Below are 18,859 nucleotides of genomic sequence, written 5' to 3' on the forward strand. Positions count from 1 at the left end.
TCTGCTTTGGTGTGCCCCCATTCACATTGATGACATCCTTCTGCCGGGTTAGACCTCCAAGGGTGGGGATAGTAGGGGAAGAGGAAGTGGGAGCCCATGAGCATGATGCTGTCTCCCCCAGACCTTCATTGACATTTGCAAAAACCTCCCCCACACCAACATCGCCTCGCTCATCTTCGCCCTCATCAGTGGCGTCTTCCTGGTGCTGGTGAAGGAGCTCAATGCTCGCTACATGCACAAGATCCGCTTCCCCATCCCTACAGAGATGATTGTGGTAAGGACCCTGCACAGGGCTGGGGGGGGGGGGCGGGGGGCCAGGCTAGAGAGGCCATGAGGAAAGGAATCCAGCCCCAGCCAAAGCCACGGGAACCCTTCCCCACCCTCCCCACCTCCTCCGCCGGCCGGGGCCAGCAGAACAGGAAGTTGGGTGAATCCATTCCATCCCCCCATCTATGGCTCCCGCTTTTCCTGCTCCTTGGGTTGCTCCCCTTTGAGGAGGCAGGGGAGTGGGAGTTGGAGTCCCCAGAGAAAAGGGAGGCTTGAGAGAGACCCCTGTTCTGCCAGTCCCCATTCTCCATTTTGGGCTTTGCAGGTGGTGGTGGCAACAGCTATCTCCGGGGGCTGTAAGATGCCCAAAAAGTATCACATGCAGATCGTGGGACAGATTCAACAAGGGTGAGTCCGGGTGGCCAGGAAGCCTGCCCCCCCTACCAGCACCTGCCTGTGGAGGCCTGGGCTCAGAGGCCAGGATGAGACAATCTCTCATGAAGGAGCCTTGTCGACTCTGTGACACCCACCAAATGTGAATATAATTCGTTTTCTATTACTTATTACGGAAGACAGCCGTACAACCAGCCAATGCCAGCCGTGTTACAAACAGTGAGTCTTAGCTGCCACACACACCCCCAAAAGTCTCACTCAGTGGACACTGCCAGAACAAAGACTCTCTGATCAGCCCTTTTCCGGCTCCTTGCCTCGCTCTGCCGTGTTGGTTCTTTTCATGGGGAAGAGAAGCTATTAGGATCAACAGTGAGCATCCACTCCGTGCCTGGCACCACGCTGGGCCCAGTGGTGGGAAAGGGTGGGGCTTGTGCTGTAGGGTTGGAGGAGGAGGGTGGGAAGAGGGCAGGGGAGGGCGCCGGCTGTGGGTCTGTGGACTAGTGAGCATAGAGTCCAGAAACTGGGCGTGAGCAAACGAGGCCCCACCACTTACTGGCTCTGTGCCCTTGGACAAGCCAAGTTGCTGCTTTGTCAATGGGAGTTATGGCTGCCGCCATCACAGTGTTGTACTGAGGGCTCAGACGACAAGGGGTAATTCATGTAGACCTTGGCGCACACTGGGGCCCCGCTGGTCCCCGTGGGTTGAGGAAGGACTCGCCATGCCTCCCCTCACACCCTTGGGCCCTGCCTCCTTTCTGGCTCCTCGGCAGGTTCCCCACTCCCGTGTCACCTGTGGTTTCACAGTGGAAGGACATGATAGGCACGGCCTTCTCACTGGCCATCGTGGGCTACGTCATCAACCTGGCCGTGGGCCGGACCCTGGCCAGCAAGCACGGCTATGACGTGGATTCTAACCAGGTAGGTCCAGGCGGGCAGGGCCAAGCAGGAGGCGCTGGGTCCCACAGAGGCCTGGCCAGAGATACGGTGGGGCTCCTCGACCTGATGGGAGCGAGGTGCCGACCAGTGAGGAGGAGGAGCTCTGGCCGCAGGAGGCCAGCTTCCGCTGGGCTAGGAGTGTAGGGCTTTCTAGCAGCAGGATCATTCTCAAGTCCTAGGCCCAGGATCCAGCTTGTACGGAGGACTAGGTTTGGACAACACCTGCTGCTCACCCCCCGCTGCCCCTGTTTCCAATCCTCCCCCTGTCCCCCACAGGAGATGATCGCCTTGGGCTGCAGCAACTTCTTTGGCTCCTTCTTTAAAATCCATGTCATTTGCTGTGCCCTCTCTGTCACTCTGGCGGTGGATGGAGCTGGAGGAAAATCCCAGGTGAGCACTGTAGCAGGGGAGTGGGGAAAGAGGGGAGAGGGTAGCAAAACAGTTGTCCCAGAGAAGCCAAGGCACATGCAAAGCCAGGCCAGCTGCTTCCCCAACCTTCCTCTCCCCTCACCGGTCTCCACTCCACCAAAGAGAGCTATTGGAAATCAATCGAGAGCGAGAATTCCACACTTACACCCTGTTCCCAACTCTTTCTCCGAATAGGTGGCAAGCCTGTGTGTGTCCCTGGTAGTGATGATCACCATGCTGGTCCTGGGGTCCTATCTATACCCCCTCCCCAAGGTAAGAGCGCAGCAGGACAGCAGAGGTCAGCCGGAGACTCCAGTAAGAACAATCCCGAAGAGCTGCATAACCCTTTACAGTCTATAAAGTGCCGACACTGTCACACTTTGTCCTCGTCACAACCTGTAGACACCGTGGTTTTACTATCTTCGTTTTACAAGTGAGGGAAACTGAGGCTGAGAAAGTCTCTGTGATCTGTGGTGACGCAGCTCACGAGCGCAGGGCTGGTGGTAATCTCCAGCCTTCTGACCTCAGGATCGATACCCCAGTTAGTGGTTACAAGTGCTTATGAGTGCCTGACTAGGAAGGCCCTGGGCATGGATGGTTTGGAGATGAGGGAGGAAGGGAGGGGCAGAGACGGGCCAGGAAGGGCCCCATGGCCTAGCACCTACACTGCCCTCTCCAGCCCCGAGACTGAGTGCAGAGATCTGGGGGGCTCTGCAGGCAGAGATGTTCTGGAACTGCAGCTCTGTCCTGCCAGGCTCCAGGGTCAGGTGTCTGTAGTCAGGGCAGGAAGGAGGGGCCACCACAGGTGAGAAAGAACAATGTTCTGTTTCCCCAGTCCGTGCTAGGAGCCCTGATAGCTGTCAACCTCAAGAACTCCCTCAAGCAACTCGCTGACCCCTATTACCTGTGGAAGAAGAATAAGCTGGACTGCGTAGGTATTGGGTGGCCGCTGGGTACCCCTTCGTGCCCTGCCCCTTCCTCCAGCCCCACAGCCGCGTCAGCTCTTCTGGCGGTGACCCCTCCGTTCTGCTCCCTAATTAGCCTAGCCAGCTGTTAAGAGCCCAAGTGTTGGAGTGACACATCCTAGGTTCACGCCCTAACGCACCTCTTCACTGGCTCTGTGTGGGCCCTAGACTAGCAAGTCCCTAGAAGTCCCTTAACTTCTCTGAGTCTTGACTTTCTCATCTGGGAAATGGGTATCTTATACTCTACCCCACCCCCCGCCCCAGGGTTGTTTATGAGAAGAAAGGAGATAATACAAGTAAGGGGCATGTTATCTAAATCGTATTCCGGGTTCAATAAAAAAAAAAATTAGCTATGATTATTTTTATGACTCGTAGTTCCAAAAAAAGCAAAAAGAAATAGCTTTAAAAACCACCACCAACAACAAAAAACTAGAACAGAAAGCCAGCAGACCAGGATCTTGAGCAAGTTACCAGACTTCTCTGGAGTTCTATTTCCTCATCTCTAATGGGGGTGACAGTCACGACTTCATCATACACTGGTTCTCAGGATTACATGAGATCACGTGGGTAAGTACCATGTAACTGTAAAACACTCAGCAAACATGACCTGTTGTTATGATTAGTCACCGGCCCCGTGCACCTAGCATCAGACAATAGTAATAAGGTTACCATATATTGACGACACTGACAAAAACCCCATTTAAGCTCCACCATTAGAGGATTTACTGACCTCCTTGCAAGACAATGAAACAAAGGGTGTCTGGCTGGCTCAGTCAGAAGAGCATGCCGACTCTGAATCTCAGGGTCATGGGGTCAAGCCCCATGCTGGGTGTCGATATTACTTAAATAAATAAAACTTTTCTAAAAAGATGATGAAACCAAGGCTCAGAGAGGTTAAGTAACTTGCCAAAGGCCACAGAGGTAGTAAGGGGTAGAGTCAGGATTGGAACCCAAATCTTAGATTGCAAACCTCTGGGTGGCTCTGTCTCCTGGGGAAAGAGGTTTACCCGCATGGGACACAAAGAAAATCCTTAAAGCCAGAGAAGTGAGTGGCTCATCTGAGTCCCCGAGTGAGTGACGAGGATAGGGGAGTATACGATGTTCCAGTTCCCACCCCAAGGATCTGCTCTTATCCCATCCCAGCAATCCCCCCCCCCCCACCACCAAATATAGGCTCTGGTATTTACATTGTGCCTTGGGCTCACACCTTATCTTCACAGTTCTCTAGGGGAGTGTGGGCAGGTTCGTTTTCTTTAGAGGAATTGGGAGGACTATAAAGGACCATCAAGGGGTCAACTATCAAAACTGCATTCAATCCTGCCCCCCACCCACACAGCCAGACCCCAGACCGTCGGGCCAGGAAGATCACTGAGCTTGTGTTGGAAACACACAGCCTCCCGTTGGGTGGAGAGAGGGAGCTCATGTTTGTTGAGTGACCACTAGGTGCCCATCGCTGGGCTGGGATCCTTAGCTGCCTTAGCTTTTCAATCCCTTCACGAAACAGGTAATATTATTGCCCTCTTGTGGATCAGGCAACTTGGCTCACGTAACTGGGAAGCGAGAGAATGAAACTTTGAAACCAGGCGTGTGTTACCCTCATGCTCTCAACGTGCGCCATGCCGCCTCCCTGCGTGGGCTGGGGTTGTCTATCAAAAACCAAGCACGATCGCTAGGCACACTCAATCCAGGCAAAACGTGCAGGTGTAACCAGAGCACCAAGACATAAGACGGCGCAAAGGTGCCATGACAAGGGGAGGGCCGGCCTGAGGTTGTGGAAACAGGGAACGGCCTTGGCTGTTCCAGGAAGACTCCCCAAAGAGGCAGCCTTCTCCCGAGGCCTGCTCTGACATCTCTCTCCTCACAGTGTGTCTGGATGGTGAGCTTCCTCTCCTCGTTCTTTCTGAGTCTTCCCTATGGTGTGGCCGTGGGTGTCGCCTTCTCCGCCCTGGTCGTGGTCTTCCAGACTCAGTTGTAAGTAACAGCCCCCACACGACACAGCAGTGGGGCCCCAGGCCCGGGCTGGGCTGTCTGACTGCCATATCCTGAAAGCCCCAGAAGGAAGCCCTCGTGGGCTTGGAGGGCTGGGGGCCATACGAAGTAGGAGAAGAACAGGAAGGTAAGACCCCGAGCCTGTCCAAAGGCAATGCCGGTCCCCAGACCAGATGGGACCCTCCCCAGGGGAACACCAGGCCAGAGGACAGATGCCGTGTCCTTCCCATAGAAAGGTTAGGGAGTACAGGCCACGGGCACCAGAGGAAGAAGCCAGGGCAGGAAGAAGATGCTCCATGTTAGAGAAGCCCTGTCTTCTCTTCTTGAGAACTCAGAACCAGGAAGCGGGGACTTCAGCGCCACCTAAGCTTGTCACTTGCGTACCACACCTTTTCTCCGTGCTGAGCCCCACGCTGGGAGCTATGTCAAGGGCTGGCCTGTCATCCCTCTAGTTACAGCCCAGCCATAGGCCAACAGGCATGTGTCTCTGGTGCGGAAAGACCAACACAACAGACACTAGGGATGAGGAAGGGCCCCCACCCCACCCTGCTTTTGCTCCAGCTCCCACCCCAGCGTCCTTCCAGGCCGATTTGCTATTAGCACGCTCTTATGTGTTTTTGTTTTTTGCATGTTCTTAAGTTTTTCTTCTCCTTTCTCATCTAGTCGAAATGGCTATGCTTTGGCCCAGGTCATGGACACTGACATTTATGTGAATCCCAAAACCTACAATAGGGTGAGTAATCCAAACTTATGACCTCCCTCTTTTGCCGTACCCCCCACACCCCAAATAAAAGAAGGTTAAGGGGTGCCTGGGTGGCTCAATCAGTTAAGCATCTGACTGTCAATTTTGGCTCAGGTCATGATCTCCCACTCATGAGATCAAGTTCCACGTTGGGCTCTGTCCTGAGCGTAGAGCCTGCTTAGGATTGTCTGTCTCTCTCTCTCTCTCTCTCTCTCTCTCTCTCTCTCTCTCTGCCCCTCCCCTGCTCATGCATGTGCACATGCTTTCTCTCTCTCTCTCTCTCAAAATAAATATTTTTTTTAAAAAAAGGTAAAAAAAAAAAAAAAAGCCAATAACAGCATTTCTGCCACCTGAGCTCAGTCTCCCTGTTTACAGGTCCAGGAAATTGAGGGGGTTAAGATTGTCACTTACTGCTCCCCTCTCTACTTTGCCAATTCAGAGATCTTCAGGCAAAAGGTCATTGCCAAGGTAGGGTTCAGAACTCTGGCGACCAGAAGGGTTGAACAGTGAGTAACCAGAAGATGGGAGAAAGGGGACTGGGGGGCAGGCCACTCCACAGAGGGTGGACGTCCAAACTGCTGTTGGCTCTCTCCCTACAGACAGGTGTGGACCCCCAGAAAGTACTGCTGGCCAAGCAAAAATACCTCCGGAAGCAGGAGAAGGGGAGAATGATGCCCACACAGCAGAGGAAGTCTCTGTTTATGAAAACCAAGGTGAACTGAAGCTAGGAACAGCCTGCCCACTCTGATCTTGCCCCTTGGTGCCCCACCTCCCAGCACCCTTTGAGGCAAAGACGTAACGTCTCTGTGGCCATTGCCTGGTGGCCACAGAATCTTCTTCTCCTTGGGTGAGGGGATGCCAGTTCCTGGGGGTAACTACTGAACTCCCACGGCCCCTCCCCATTTCCTGGCTAAGATATGATATGGCCCATAGACTTCTGAACAACCCCAAATGGGCGGCAGCAGTGAATTTCATGGGGTGTCCAGCCGTTTTGACGTGGGTATGGAAGTTGTGGGGAGAAGCAGGCAGGCACAGACGAATATAAAAAGGAGCACAATTGTTTCCAGAAGCACTTTCTCCCAGAGCAGAGTGGGCCGAGGCTTCAGTGCCTCTCTTGGACAGGTTCTCCAGTTTCGTCTGGTCCATGGGAGACTAAGCGTGCAGGCCCTGCCTAAGGACAGGGCACTGGGAGATGCCTCCCCTGTGGGGTTCCGGGGGCTTATACTCACCACCACCGAATTCAGTCATTCACCTCCACACGCACGCTCCTTGCCCCTGCCTCAACGACAGCCAAATCTGATTCAGTTTGCTGATCCCTGCCCCACCCCCACCCCCACCCCCGCCCCCCAGACTGTCTCCCTACAGGAGCTCCAGCAGGACTTTGAGAACACCACCCCAACTGACCCCAACAACAACCAGACTTCTGCTAATGGTGCCAGCGTGTCCTACATCACCTTCAGCCCCGACAGCTCCCCAGCTGCCCCTTGTGAGCCATCGGCCTCCGCCGAGACCCCCAGTGAGCCCAGTGACATGCTGGCCAGCGTCCCACCCTTTGTCACCTTCCACACCATCATCCTTGACATGAGTGGGGTCAGCTTTGTGGACTTGATGGGCATCAAAGCCCTGGGCAAGGTGAGGGCCCAGGCAGAGGGAGTGCCGGCCCGCCCTCCACCCCAACACCCTCACCCCTGCTCTCCCACACTCCCTTTCCTCGGGGCCCTCATTTGGACAAGCTGAAAGACGAAGTTCACCAAGGAGGCAAATGGCTCGTGAGGACCGCTTTTCCCCCAGACACGACCAGGACAGGTTGTTCTCCGCAAAGTAGGCCCAGATAGCCCAAGACAAGTGGCTGGAAAGGGATACTAGAGGGATATCTGCTGTCCCACCCTGCCTAGGCACCCCTCTCTAGCAGAGGTCATCTCAGGTTCCCTCTCAGGCCACCAGGAACCCACCCCTAGGTCTTTTGAGTAGAGTCCAGATTGGCCCCGGTTCGTGGTCTGCTGCTCCTTCCCACGCTCACCCAGACGCTCCAGCATCAGCCAATTCCAGTCCACTGAGAAGAGAAGGAGAAACAGTATCAGTGCCCCACGTTCTCATGCCAAATTGGCAGTTCATGGGACACCTTGAATAAAGATATCCATCCATCTGATAACCTTTCAGCAGCACCTCCGATGGCAGGGAGTCAGCAAACCTCAGAGTTGGCTCAGACAGAGGCAGTCCCGGGAAACCGAGGGGTCCAGAGAGTTCAGAGGCTGAGTACCATCCAGAGAGCATCGGTCAGGGGCCCAGAAGGCCGCACCCCCCAGCCGTGGGCTCAGCCTGCTTCCCTAGCCTGGGCCTGGAGCCCGGCGGGCCTCCGTCCTCCCCTGCAGATTCTGCCTGAAGCCACAAAGTCGGGAAAGAGGCGGAATCTGGGCACCTAAGCTGCCGAGAGAGAAGACCTGACCCCATAAGAAGAGGCCGCGGTGGCTTTAAGTGCCCGCCTCGTTGGCAAAGCCCCATTTCTGTCCTGCTTTCCAGAAAAGCCGACAGCCAACACTCCAGGGAGAAGTGCCTTGCTGCTATTTTTATCTTTGGCTGCCAGGGCTCTTGGGGTTGCTTATTTGTTTGGCTTCCCCTCTGAAGTGCGTTTTGTGAATCACTTTTGAGACCCACTCAGAACATTCCTTTCCTTTTATCTCCCGGTCCCAATACCCTTCCCCCGCCACTTCTAGCTGAGCTCCACCTACGGGAAGATCGGCGTGAAGGTCTTCTTGGTGAACATCCACGGTAAGAGGAGGAGGACAATTTGGGGACCAAAAGGATGGGGGTGGGTGGGGAGGGGGGGAACAGGTCGGTGGAATGCTGAATGGGGGACTGAAAATGAGAGCACCCAAACATTCTCCCAAAGCATAAAGCAGGCACGTGCCGTAGCTATCTGGGGAACACACAAACACACACAGTTTTACATACACACCATCTCCAAAAGGTGCATATACACGGCCCCAACAACATGTCCACAGGGCAGTGGGTTTTCACATCATTCGCGCATAGGCAGAGTGCAGGGATGTGGACACACGGCAAGCACACACAGACACACAGCACAATGTGAAGGGATCCATGCACCTTTCCTCCTGCAGAAAGTCAGAACCCTTCTGGAGGCCTCCCCAACTTCAGAATTGGCCTGAGCAGGTCCCGAGCCCTGTTGAACCTGCTCAGAAAGAGAATCTGCAATGGCTGTTAGAGTCAGTGGGCAATCCCCACCACCCTCACTGGACACTCCTCAGGAAGTCATCTCTAGGATTTGGCAAAAGTAAGGGCTCTGCCACACGCTGGAGGTTCCAGGATAGGTCCAGAGAAACAAGAGGAAGAATGAACCATCCAGGCAGAGAAGTGGCAGCAGCCTCCTCCACGACACTTTAGCCTCTCCCTCTCAATTGCCACAAAGTACCGACTCCCTGAATCAAACTGCTTCCTTCTGCCCTGGGTTGGGAGGTTCAGCATCCTCAAGCTCATGTTGCCCTCTGCTGTCCAGCACTGATATTGCAAGACCCATGCCTTGGCCTGGCCTTTGGATGACGCAAAGAACACAACCCACAGTCGTCTCTCTCCTTCCCTCCCCCTGCGCCTCACCATCCTTCCTTCATCCCCAGCTCCAAACCACAAGGCTGTTATCTTTCTGAAGGCCTTTTCCTCCTTCCAGCCCAGGTGTACAACGACATCAGCCACGGAGGTGTCTTTGAAGATGGGTGTCTAGAGCGCAATCACGTCTTTCCCAGTATACATGATGCTGTCCTCTTCGCCCAGGCAACTTCCAGAGAAGTGGCCCCAGGACGTGACTTCCAAGGGGTAAGGTCCCTTGGGAATCCTAGGCCCCAGGGCACTGAAATGGCGGGACTAGGGGCGTTAGAAAGAACACAGGAGAAGGTTTGAGTTCCAACACCGAGTCTGTCATCTGACTTTTCTGAAACTGCCATTTCAGAGTTCCTTTTCTGTAGAACAACACCCTAAATTAACATTAGCTACTTCACAGGGCTTTTCTTTTGCTTCTGTTTTAGCATTAACTGATAATTAGGCCTATTCTGTCACTTGAAAGCACTTTGTATACTGTCAACCCTTCTATTAATATTAATTTCCAAACACCCTAGGCATATTAGGTTATGCCCAGTCTGCTGGCACTGTTCACCTGCCCTCCTCCTTCGGTCTTTCTAGAAGAGGCTTTGGGCAAGGGAAGGGAGTAAGCCTGCCCGTTTTAATTTAGCAGAGCTTAGAGATTTCAGACTGGTGATGGATAAAGAGACTGGATCCAAGTTTTGTCTCAGTTTCTTGACATTTAATTTACTAGCTCACTAAGTGGTATGCAAATGAGCCACAAATAACACTGTTTAGGACTCCTGAAAGCCGTGGAAGCAGAAAAGCTCCACCCCATGGAGGGGGGGGGGCCCTGCCTTGGCGTCTCCAGCCGCCCCCACCCCCGCTCCCAGAGCCTCTTTCGGTTCAGCCCCTGCCCTTGGCCTCCCAAGACTGTGTGCCCCAGCCTTCTTTATATATGAAACCTCCTCCCACCCTCAGGGGGTCATAAGAAAGGTTTTACTGGTCCTCGAGCGACCATTTGCCCTCTGCTCTAAGAGACCGATGAAGGGGAAGCCATCTGTTCTAAGTGCTGTAAGACTGCCCGCCCAGGAAAACACAAGGGCCCTGGTGTCTGCCCTCCATGCTTAGGGAGAACAACTGTGTGGGAACAGGCTTTCTGGTTTCACAAGCCTTGTCCACAGAGCGAAAAGAGCGAGATTCTGGAAGAATCCTTGCCATTTGTTATTGCACAAATAACGTCCAGTTATTACGGTTATACATTTAAAACCATTTTTAGATACAGAAAATATGTATATTTGCATATTACAAAATGTATTCATATATATAAATTACACACACACACACACATACCCCTTTTCAACAGCAAGGTGATGTAGAAAGCCCACAAAGTGAGTTTAATTATCCTACTTTTACAGATAAGGAAACATTTCCAGAGAAGGGAAATGGATTCCCCAATGTCAGGCGGCTAGCCAATCTTCCTCGTAAGCTAGGCCAACCTCCCCTGCCTCTAAGATGCCCACAGGGAGGGCAGACCCTGACACATGCCTCTGCTAAAAGGGGGAAGGCCACCCCGTGCTACATTTTGTGAGGCAGATGGGGGAGGGGAGGGAAAAGCAACAGGGCGACTCACGTGGCAGGAAACACGGCGCCTACCCGGAGGCTGCCATTTGCACCGCGCTGTGTCACTCGGTCCTGGGGCTCATTCTCCTCTCGTTTCCCCCCTTCCAGGCTTCCGTGGACCCTGAGCTGTCCTTATATGATTCAGAAGAGGACAGCCCCAGCTACTGGGACTTAGAGCAGGTGAGCTGAGGGGCAGGGGCAACCGGGAGGCCGGGACTGGGAAGGAGACCCTCACGAACCCAAGGCGTTCACTGGGCTCTCTCACCTCCAAGCCAGAGCAGCCCCCTTGAAGGCAACATTTCTCTCACCTCTCTTATCCCAGCAGATCCTAATGCTTCCCACTCCCTGAAAAGCATCACTGGGGGAGGGAGAGGCACTGGAGGAAAGTCTCGAGAATGAACATCCATAACACACACGATCTTGGACAGGCCACATAACACACGGGGTCCCAGTTTTCTATCATTGCAAAGTAGGGGAAATATAGGTGGTACCTGCCCCCTCGACCTCACAGGATTGGCGGGGGATTCATGTGTCCTTCATTAATCGGCAGATATGTAATGACCGCCGGCCTGACACAGTTCCAGGGTGGGCAGACAGCAGTGAACCAAACAAAGACCTTAGGAAACCTTAGGAAACTTAGATTGGGGTGGGGCCAGATGAATTCAAGGGGGACAAGTATTACTGCCCTTAAGCACTGAGGGCTGTGCACATGTGAACTGTTACTGCCGCCCCAGGGCCCTGTCATCCTGACAAAGTAGCCCAACGCCCTGAATTAAAAGAAACCCAGGTGTCTAGTTGAGAGAAGTCTGGCTTTGGGCCTACTAGAAATCACATCTCACTTTGTACTTCTTCGCACCCCTTTTGGGCTTGAGTTCCACGTCCCCTGGACATGTCTCTGGGAGCACTGATGGCATGGGGGAGACATTAGGAAATAGAGACAGACTGATCTCTGTGCCCCTGTGGAATCTCCAGCACATTCCAAAAGCCTGGGATAGGCCCCCAAATAGCTTATCAGAGCAAGAAAGGACTTCAGAACGGTCTCATCTCCACCGTCATTTCACGTAACAATGAAAGCGAAGCCAAAAAGGACTGTGACACGTGGAGGTCACAGAGCACGCCAGAAGTGATTCAAAGTAGATTCCAAGTGGGGCGCCTGGGCGGCTCAGTCGGTTAAGCGTCCGACTTCGGCTCAGGTCATGATCTCACGGTCCGTGAGTTCACGCCCCGCATCGGGCTCTGTGCTGATGGCTCGGAGCCTGGAGCCTGCTTCCGATTCTGTGTCTCCTTCTCTCTCTACCCCTCCCCCATTCACGCTTTGTATGTCTTTGAAAAATGAATAAACCTTAAAAAAAAGAAAAAAAAAAAGTAGATTCCAAGCATCTTCTCTTGTCACCTCTGTACCAGTTCACCTCTTGGGCTTCCCCCGCCCCTCCCCTGTTCACACACACACTCCCACTCACACACACTTACTCATGAAGCTCTCTCTGGCCAGGGGCTCACAGGGTCACCTTGTGGTTGCAGCCATTGTGAACTCAACAGGTCTAATGCTCTCCCTTCCCCTCCCCTGTCCTTCCGTGGTCCCGCAGGAAATGTTCGGGAGTATGTTTCACGCAGAGACCCTGACGGCCCTGTGAGGGCCCAGCCAGCCCCCACACTGCTTCCAGAGTGCGTGGCATCTGGGACTCCAAGAAGGAAGAGCCTGGGGTCACAAAGAGTGACCGGTAGAGGAGAATACGTCCACCAGGACCTGGGCTCCTCCCTCCCCTCCCCCTCCTCCTCCTCTCTCCCTCCCCTGCCCCCCTCCTGGCATCTCTGGAGTCAGCTAATCTCAACAGGAAGGAGAGCCACCTCTTCACCCTTCTGCTGACTCTCAGGGCCCTGGCCGGAAGGAGAAAGTCTCCTGCTCACCTTACCGCACCCACCCATGCCCTGCCCAAGGCAACTGATGGGGAACCCCCCCACCCCGACTGCCAACTTCTAAGAGTGAGCCAAGAACAGAAGGGAAAGTATGACCCTGCTGACCTAGGGTGCAAAAGCCCTCGGGTCTGCACAGCTTGGTGTCCGATGGTGTCGAGCTGTCACGCGACACGGAGCTGAACTTGCTTAGGACTCTGAGGCTTGTCCCCTCCAGCTGCCCCAGCTCTGTCCCTGGAGGTTCTGCACTCCTGGGACCACGTGCTCCCTACAGCCCGGATCTCCATCTTCATCACTGCGTCCCCTTCCTCCTCATCTCAAGGCTGCTGGGAGCTCCACTGCTATTCAGCACTTCAGACTCGAGGCTGGGGGTTGGCCCCCTCAGGGCCACCAGAGCTACCTCTCCAGGGGCAGCCCACCAATGTAGCTGCCCCAGCCTCTGAAACATGATCACTTCCCGTGCCTTCAGGGCCGGTTCCCTTCCACTTGAGGCTGGGTAGGAATCTACAAAGGACAGGGTGGGTAGCTACCAGAATCCTCTGGCAACCTAGTAACAGGTACCAGTTGTTCTGTATAAGTACTTTTTGGAATCCTTCTTTGTACAGAGACTGGAGGGGGAAGGGTGCTAGTGCCAACCCAGGGCCAACTGGTGGGACCTGAGCCCCGACGGTCCCCCTGACTTCAGAAATGCCTCCCCCTGCTTAGGAAGTTTGCCTTGTGCTTTTTTCACTTGGCAAAGAGCCAAAGATTTTAACTCTCCCTTCTCAGTTTGGGGCCTGAAGCCTTCAGCCAGGCAAGGGAGGAAGCTCCCAAGGGCCAGCCACATCACCCCACTGGGTGCAGAATGTGGCAAAGGGCTGATCCAGATTGGGTCTTCCTCTGCGGGGCTCCTTAAAAAACTCAGGACCTGAGGTCATCCTCTTCTAGGGCAGCTGAGAAGAGGGGTACATTTTCCATGTATGTGAGGAGGTCATAGAGGAACCTGACTGTTGACTTGAAAATAAATAGATTGCACGTGCAAGTGTCTGGGGAAATTTCCATGGAAGTGCACAGAAAACCTTTCGGCCTTCTCCCCACTGCTTCTCTCAAGCTCCTTCAACTCAATGACCCAGCCCAACAGGTTGGGCTGGCCCAGCCTGAAAAAAACTTCCCAATTCCTAACTTCAGCCTGACCTGTGTTGTGTGTCTGTGTGTTGAGTGAGCCGGTCAGCTAGCGAGTCTTTTTAGAGTTAAAGGAGAAGGTGCTGGCAAAGAGCCAACAGATTCTTGGCCTTCAAGCACTGCTTCTCTGTGATTTCATTATGCCATCTGGCTGCCAATGGAACTCAAAATTTGGAAGGCGGAAGACAATGTTATCTGGGATTCACCGTGCCCAGCACCCGAAGTGCCAAATTCCAGGAGGACAAGAATTTTAGCCAATGACAACTCACCCTCCCCTGCTCCACCTCCTTCAAAGTCCAACTGGGGCCCAGGAGGTAGGGGAAGGTCACAGAGCCTCGAGACACCCCAAGTAGAGGGGTCCTTTGAACCAAGTGTCTAGACGGTGGAGGTAAAATTGGAAACACATGGGGGAGAGGGAGACATTGAAGAAAACTTCACCGTTGGAATACTTTGAAAAGAACACAAGCAAATTCAAACAGACCACTCTCTGGACACGAGTGAGGCAGAAAAGGAGGGCAAGGTGATGAAATAATCCAGAATTTCAATACTTTTGAATGTTCTTAGTGATACTGACTTGTGATGATGGGGTTCCCAGGGAAGACCGGGGACTCGAGATGTTTGTGTAATTTATTTAATTTAAACAGCATTCTCCTTTTGTTCATTTTGGTAATAAAGTGGTTTTGAAATGTGAATAAATGCATGTGTTTGGATGGCTTTACAACAAGGCAAAGCAAATCACCTCCAGAGAAAGCTGACCTTGCTTTGAACTGTCCTAGAGGGAAACAAGGAGCTAAGACAAATCCACCAACACGATGGGAGATTTCAGTACATTCCTCTCACTGTTGATAAATCATATGGATTAAAAAAAAAAAAAAAGCGTGGTATGACAGAGTTAAACAGCAAAGTAAACAATCTTGATTTAATGGACATGTATTGAATAGTGCACACAATTAAAATGTATATTTCTTAAGTACACATGAAGTACTTACAAAAGTTGATCATAGTCTAGGCTTTAAAGCATTTTTCAGCAATTTCAAAGAATAAGTATCCTCCCACAGTCTCTAGCCACAATGCATTGAAGTTAAAAATCAATTACAAAAGATAACTTGCACCAAAAAATACACATTTAGAATTTTAAAAAATACTTCTAAATAACTCAGAGTCAAAAAAGAGATAATATGGAAAATTAAAAACACTCAGACTTAAACAATAATGAAATGCTACGTACCAAAACTATGCAAGGAGCACCTTGCTGGCTGGGTCGGCAGAACATGCAACTCTTGATCTCCGAGTTGTGGGTTCAAGCCCCATGTTGGGCATGGAGATTACTTAAAAATAATAAATCTTAAAAAAAAAAAAAACCTGCCGGGAATAGTGCTTTGAAGAAAATGTATAGTCTTTAATGTTTCCACTAGAAAAGAAAAAAGATGGGGCACCTGGCTGGCTCAGTCGGTGGAGCGTATGATTCTTGATCACCGGACTGTTGGTTGGAGCCACACTTTGGGTGCAGCAATTACTTAAAAATAAAACCTTTAGGGGCGCCTGGGTGGCACAGTCGGTTAAGCGTCCGACTTCAGCCAGGTCACGATCTCGCGGTCCGTGAGTTCGAGCCCCGCGTCGGGCTCTGGGCTGATGGCTCAGAGCCTGGAGCCTGCTTCCGATTCTGTGTCTCCCTCTCTCTCTGCCCCTCCCCCGTTCATGCTCTGTCTCTCTCTGTCCCCAAAAAAATATATAAACGTTTAAAAAAAATAAATAAATAAATAAATAAAAACTTTAAAAAAGAAAAGAAAAGAAAAAAGATGAAAATTAGTGAACCAGACGTTCAACCACGGTAGTTAGAAAAAGAAAACCGATTCAAAGAAAGCAAAGGGGAAAAGATAGTAACAATGGTATAGCTAACATTTCTTGAGTGGTTACTATAAGCTATGCACTCCTCCTAGTACATACTAATTCTCCAAGCACATACTCACTCATGGATGAGGAAACTGAGAGTCAGAAAGGTTAAGTAAGTTTCCCACTCAACACAACTCCATGAACATGAAGGAGCTTAAGATTTCAACCCAAGCAATCGGGCTCCAGAGCTTAAATTCTTAACTACTACAACGTTGAAAACTTAGGGAAATGAATAAATCACTAATAAAATATGATGTACCAAAGTGGACTCAAAAAAACAAACAAACAAAAAAAGATTGGAGGAGGGTCACTCCTTTAATAGTTTAAATTTAGTAGAAATACACGTCTCTCTCTCTCGCGCGCGCGCTCTCTCTCTCTCTCTCTCTCAGTACAAATAACCCCAAAGGTAGACAGGCAAGACCTTGTCTAGTGGTTCCACGAGGCTCCCCAGGGACTAAGGCTACTTCCAGCTCAGCTCTCTGCCCTCCCTTGGTATAGAACTCATCATCATGGCCCAACATGGTTGCTAGAACCAGGGTCATCACATCTGAGCAGGGAGGGAGGGATTTATAAAGAGCGTGTCCATAAAAACAATTCCTTGAATCACATGCAACACTTCTGCTTCTCTTCCATTCTCCAGACTCAGTCACATGGGGAAATCCAGCTGCAAGGGCCTGGGAAATGTGGTCTTTCAGCTGGGTATCAATACACTGAGCTAAAACTCAGGATTCTTGTTAGAAAAAAAAGGAGAATGGATGTTGGGGGCGTTTAGAAATCTCTACTATATTCTCTAATTAGATATCTGAGGCTACTATACCCTTGATATCAAATCCACAAAAGGACATTATAAAAAAGAAAAACTATAGCCCAATCCAATTCATAAACAGAATTGCAAGAATCCAGTAAGGATTTATCTGAGTAGGATTTATCCCAGGAGTGTCAGAGTGGTTTACATTTTTAAAATTTATTAATGTGATTCACTGTATTAACAGACTAAGGGAGAAACATGTTCTACCTGATATGGAGACATATTTTAAAGCGATAGTAATTAAGATAGTCATATTAGCATAGAAATAAACAAGCAACCAATACAAAAAAAAAAAAATAGGAAGCCCAATTACAGGACCATTCATGTCTGAAAACATAGTAAATGACAGAGTCAGCACTACAGATCTTTGAGGAAAGGGTAGACTATTTAATGACTGGTTCTGGGAAAATTGGTTATCTAATTGGAAAAATCAAGTAAAATTAGACCCTGACGTTATACTATTTACAAAAAGTCAATTCCAGACAGATTAAGAACTTTACGCTAAAAGGTAAAAGTTTAAACCTTTAAAAAGATAACATATTAAGACATGTTTATGACTTTGAAATACACACTTAATATATAAGAGAACAAAAAGTACTACTGATTTAAAACACTAACAAATTCTGGGAATGCAAGCTGGTGCAGTCACTCTGGAAAACAGTGTGGAGGTTCCTCAAAAAGCTAAAAATAGGGGCGCCTGGGTGGCACAGTCGGTTAAGCGTCAGACTTCAGCCAGGTCACGATCTCGCGGTCGGTGAGTTCGAGCCCCACGTCGGGCTCTGGGCTGATGACTCAGAGCCTGGAGCCTGTTTCCGATTCTGTGTCTCCCTCTCTCTCTGCCCCTCCCCCGTTCATGCTCTGTCTCTCTCTGTCCCAAAAATAAATAAACGTTGAAAAAAAAAAAAAAAAAAGCTAAAAATAGAACTGCCCTATGACCCAGCAATTGCACTATTAGGTATTCATCCAAGCGATACAGGTGGCTGTTTCGAAGGGACCCATGCATCCCCGTGTTTATAGCAGCACTATCAACAATAGCCAAAGTATGGAAAGAGCCCGAATGTCCATTGACAGATGAACGGATAAAGAAGATGTGGTATATATATACAATGGAATATTTTTTTCTATATACAATGGAATATTACTTGGAAATCAAAAAGAATGAAACCTTGCCGTTTGCAACTACATGGATGGACCTGGAGGGTATTATGCTAAGTGAAATTAGTCAGAGAAAGACAAATATCATAGGACTTCACTCATATGAGGTCTTTAAGAGACAAAACAGATGAACATAAGGGAAGGGAAACAAAAATCATATAAAAACAGGGAGGGGGACAAAACAGAAGAGACTCATAAATATGGAGAACAAAATGAGGGTCACTGGAGGGGTTGTGGGAGGGGGGATGGGCTAAACAGGTAAGGGGCATTAAGGAGTCTACTTCTGAAATCATTGTTTCACTATATGCTAACTAATTTGGATGTAAATTTGAAAAAATAAAAAATAAAAAATATTCTGCCAATGTTCACACTTATAAAAACTCATTTCAACTCAGGGCGTCTGGGTGGTTCAGTTGATTTAAGTTTACGTCTCTTGATTTTGGCTCAGGTCATGATCTCCCAGTTTGTAGGATCAAGTCCCATGTTGGACTCCTTGCTGAGCACAGAGCCTGCTTGGGATTCTCTCTCTTTTTCCATCTGTCCCTCTCTCACACGCACTCTCTCACTCTCAAAAAACTAAATGAATAAAATAACTCATTTCAACTCTACTTTTAATGTTCTAGATCTTAGGCTGGGTGGTGAATACAGAAATATTCATTATATTACTCTTTTTTTTTTAATTTTTTTTAAATGCTTATTTATTTTTTAGAGAAGGAGAGACAGCAGGAGCAGGGGAGGGGCAGAGAGAGAGGGAGACACAGAATCAGAAGCAGACTCCAGGCTCTGAGCTGTCAGCACAGAGCCCCACGCAGGGCTCAAACCCACGAACAATGAGATCATGACCTGAGCCGAAGTGGGGCTCTGAACTGACTGAGCCACCCAGGCGCCCTACATTATATTACTCTTTACACCTTTCTGTATGTGTGACATGTTTCATAATACTGGTGTTTTTTTTTTTTTTAAGTTTATTTATTTATTTTGAGAGAGACAGATCGCCAGCTGAGCCGGGAGGGGCAGAGAGAGAGGGAGGGAGGG

At 50.5% G+C, this 18,859-nt stretch overlaps 1 protein-coding gene across 1 annotated transcript in view; it reads left to right on the forward strand.

Annotated features, from left to right (window-relative positions):
- Positions 1-14,660, forward strand: part of SLC26A9 (solute carrier family 26 member 9) — a 28,200-nt gene extending 13,540 nt beyond the window's left edge. The window contains exons 7-21 of the mRNA XM_045456224.1: positions 122-274; positions 593-675; positions 1,431-1,578; positions 1,873-1,986; positions 2,200-2,277; positions 2,840-2,935; positions 4,834-4,940; positions 5,622-5,691; positions 6,076-6,168; positions 6,300-6,413; positions 7,051-7,332; positions 8,415-8,469; positions 9,383-9,528; positions 11,002-11,073; positions 12,480-14,660. Of these exons, the coding sequence (XP_045312180.1) occupies positions 122-274; positions 593-675; positions 1,431-1,578; positions 1,873-1,986; positions 2,200-2,277; positions 2,840-2,935; positions 4,834-4,940; positions 5,622-5,691; positions 6,076-6,168; positions 6,300-6,413; positions 7,051-7,332; positions 8,415-8,469; positions 9,383-9,528; positions 11,002-11,073; positions 12,480-12,527 (1,659 nt within the window). The 3' untranslated portion in view covers positions 12,528-14,660. The remainder of the gene's footprint in view (positions 1-121; positions 275-592; positions 676-1,430; positions 1,579-1,872; positions 1,987-2,199; positions 2,278-2,839; positions 2,936-4,833; positions 4,941-5,621; positions 5,692-6,075; positions 6,169-6,299; positions 6,414-7,050; positions 7,333-8,414; positions 8,470-9,382; positions 9,529-11,001; positions 11,074-12,479) is intronic.
- Positions 14,661-18,859: the final 4,199 nt, after the last annotated feature.

The sequence above is a fragment of the Leopardus geoffroyi genome, chromosome C3 (genome assembly GCF_018350155.1).
Source record: "Leopardus geoffroyi isolate Oge1 chromosome C3, O.geoffroyi_Oge1_pat1.0, whole genome shotgun sequence".
In the NCBI taxonomy this organism is placed as follows: Eukaryota; Metazoa; Chordata; class Mammalia; order Carnivora; family Felidae; genus Leopardus; species Leopardus geoffroyi.